The following is a 3,288-nucleotide window of genomic DNA, read 5'->3' as shown; positions in this document are numbered from 1 at the left end:
TGTGTGGTATTCGCCACCATCCTAAAAGGGCCAGCTCAGGCATGGTACCAAGCGCTAGCCCCGGGGTCAATAAAGTCTTTTGACCAGCTCGCCCAAGCTTACTGCGAAGCCTTCCGAGGAAGCACCAGTATCAAGATAGGGACCAACGAGCTGTTCAATGTGGTACAAGGAAAGGGCGAAACTCTAGCAAGCAACTGGCAGAGGTTTCGCAACCTTATGGTATAGGTTCCCGACCTGTAATCAAACATCGCTTTTATCGCCTTACAGAGAGGTCTCAGACAGGATGACGTAATCAAAGATATCTCGGAGAGAAAGCCAAGCAGCCTCGCAGATCTGATAGAATGGTTGCAACAGGTTATTGATAGGTTGTCAACCGACCAAAATATTATTCTTTCTTCCAACACACTAAACTAGAGTATAAGGTTAGAATGGGTATCGATCCCACAGAGAGGTATGGTTGTTATCTAATTTTGACTACTTAAATAAATGGGGGGATTGTTGCAAAAATTAAAAATAATAACAATACGAAGGATTTTTTAAATACTATGGTGGAGTAAATTGATTAGAGAATTCATCTTCCGTCATCGAACATGTTGTTAACCAAACTTAATATCTATCTTAATACTAATAACCTTAAAGCATCCTATCTCAGGTCTACTCCGTCAAAACCCCTAATTTCATCAAAGGCGCAGGCCGCCACTCTTTAAATTCTTTCCGTTAAATAACTCGATGCAAGTTGCTTGAATTTAACCTAACGGAAGAAGTGGTATCTATGGGTCGAGGTTATTCTAAGCAATCCGATATATAAGCTATTCAGATTTAACCTAGATCATGTTTCACACATAATCGCTTGGCAACATCTCGTCGCTTGCAATTATGTTATGCTACGTGTAACAAAGGTTTCCGCCTATTGCGGTTCGAAACCCTAGTTTAGCTAAAGATGTGATTTTATATCATCTAACTCATGATATTAAACGAACAAAAATCCAATCCTAAAATACATAAATTGTAAAACATGAATAGTATTAATCGATTAATACTTAAGAGAGGATAATTTAATTAACAACATATTCATGACATAGACTACATCTCTAATCAATGAAATTATTAGCTACTCATATTTGTTCTTGGAATTAAACTATAATAGAAGAAGAATTCAAAGAAATCAAACAACGATCAAAAGCTATTGATACCGACACCAATGGAGAACACACGTTTCTTCTATTCTCCTCTTTATCTCTCTTAATGATTTTAGCTGTTGCCTTCTCACCCTTTTTATTTCTCTCTCTTGATGATGTCCTAGCTGCTGCCTTCTCCCCAAAAAGAAAACACCCAAAAACCCTTCTTTCCTCTCTTGCCCTAGAGATCTTCACGCCCAAAAATAACTCAGCAACTCCTTCCCCTTTTTCTTTTCTTTGTTTTAGTATAATATATGAAGGGCCCCACACCTTCCTATTTTTTAGTTATAATATACAATACTACAGTAGTATGTATACTAACCACGCCTGCTTGGACCACATGCCCGGCCCGCGTCGCACTCCACCGATTGAGCTGCTTCGGTCTCGTTCTTGTGGTGCTCATAGCTTCTTCATACGATATCGGAATAACCTGATTCTTTCGCCATTGGATTCGTAATTCAATTCCCTGTAATCTCACGCGAGAAATTCTTCAAATAACTTCTTAACTGTGACGTTAATCAATTCTTCCTTTAACGCGCGTGACTCCACTTCTTTTTCGAGATGTAGCCTGAAACGATACATAAATACCAAAAGTAATGATAATAACGGATAATTCACACAACAACTAGAAAATATGTATAAGAAAATGATAGACAAAACATGTAAATTATGCACCTATCATTTATCAGGACAAAGGAGAATTATTTGCGGATGAAGGAGGTGGCTAATATTCCTTATGAAAGTGAACGCCACTAAAAAAGAGAACGGGAGGAAGTCAGGTTACCCAGGGAACGAGAACGAGGCAGGAGGCCCAGGGCTGACTTCGCGACATACACCCCCCTAATGAATGGAAGGGAGGAAATCTTGCAGGTACTGATAGCGAAAGGAAAGGTCGAACTGCCAAAACCCAATGACGACCGAGGAGAGTTCGAATCCAAAGATATGACTGCGTGGTGTGCCTTTCACAGAGGCTACGGCCACAAGAACGACGATTGTCGGCACCTCAAGAATCTGATTGAGGAGATGGTAAGAAAAAAAGAACTGGATAAATACATCCATAAAGAACAACGACCCTACGAATACCGAAACAAAAAGCCAGTAAACAGGGCAGGAATCGGATTGGGATCTAAAACCAACGGGCAGGGCCCTATTTCTGGAAAAGCAAACAAAGGTTCAGAGGGGTCCACCGGAGTAATGGGGAATATCAATACCATAGCAGGAGGACCTACCCTCGGAAAAGCAACCAAAGGCGAGCAGCGCAGATACGCCAACGAAGCAAAGAACCAGCCGGTCTTTCTAATCAAGCCTGCCGTGGAAGCTCCACCCATTGTCTTTACAGACGAAGATTTGGTCGGGGTAATAACTCCACACGCAGATCCGCTGGTAATAACAGTTGTAGTTGCCAATTGGAGTATTGGACGCATTCTAATCGATACGGGGAGCTCCACGGAGGTCATGAGCCGAACGTGCTTCCAGAAACTCGGGGTAAGCGAACGCCATCTCAAATCTTATAAATCTTGCTTGACCGGATTCGGAGACAATCAGGTCGAAACAGACGGGAAAGCGTTTCTGCCAATACTGATCGGCGAAGGAGAATCAGCAAAGGCGATAATGCTAAACTTCGCAATCGTCGATAAGATGTACGCTTACAACATAATATTGGGCAGAAACTTCCTAAGGGAGTCATAAGCAGTAGTTTCCTTGAACCACCTTATGATGAAGTTCCCAATTCCGGGAACGAATCTAATCGAAACGGACAGAGGAGACCAGAAAATAGCCCGGGAATGTTATCTCGTCTCCGCCCAGGGCTGCGAACAAGAAGAAGTAAATCCAGTCACCATTGGAGGAGACAAAGTGTTCTACGATGACCCGACGGCAGATATGTAGAGCTGAAAAGCTAAGGTCATCACTACCCCTAATACCTTTCCTTTTTGAATAAAGCCATTAGGCAAAAGAAGTAGCATTACTAGCTACATATTTTACCTTATAAAATAAAAATATTTTTTAGCACAAAATGCTATAAAAGGAGGAGTCCTAGTTAAACTTATCACTTTCTGAATCGAGCAGGTAGCCCTGACAGCGAAAGCCACGACCAGGGGACCTAGAGGCA

The 3,288-nt window shown here is 41.8% G+C and overlaps 1 protein-coding gene across 1 annotated transcript; it reads left to right on the top strand.

Annotated features, from left to right (window-relative positions):
* The first annotated feature begins 2,021 nt into the window (after positions 1–2,021).
* On the top strand, positions 2,022–2,867 carry LOC147567007 (uncharacterized). The gene has a single exon (XM_086656429.1). The coding sequence runs from the start codon at positions 2,022–2,024 to the stop codon at positions 2,865–2,867; it is 846 nt and encodes a 281-aa protein (XP_086512555.1).
* Positions 2,868–3,288: the final 421 nt, after the last annotated feature.

This window comes from Eschscholzia californica, unplaced genomic scaffold (genome assembly GCF_041429995.1).
Source record: "Eschscholzia californica isolate CP2 unplaced genomic scaffold, dmEscCali1.0.p SCAF_1, whole genome shotgun sequence".
NCBI classification, from domain to species: Eukaryota; Viridiplantae; Streptophyta; class Magnoliopsida; order Ranunculales; family Papaveraceae; genus Eschscholzia; species Eschscholzia californica.
This window is presented reverse-complemented; position numbering and strand designations above follow the sequence as displayed.

Coding starts and splice junctions, on each gene's coding strand:
- LOC147567007 (XM_086656429.1), top strand. CDS start 2,022: ATGAATGGAAGGGAGGAAATCTTGCAGGTACTGATAGCGAAAGGAAAG.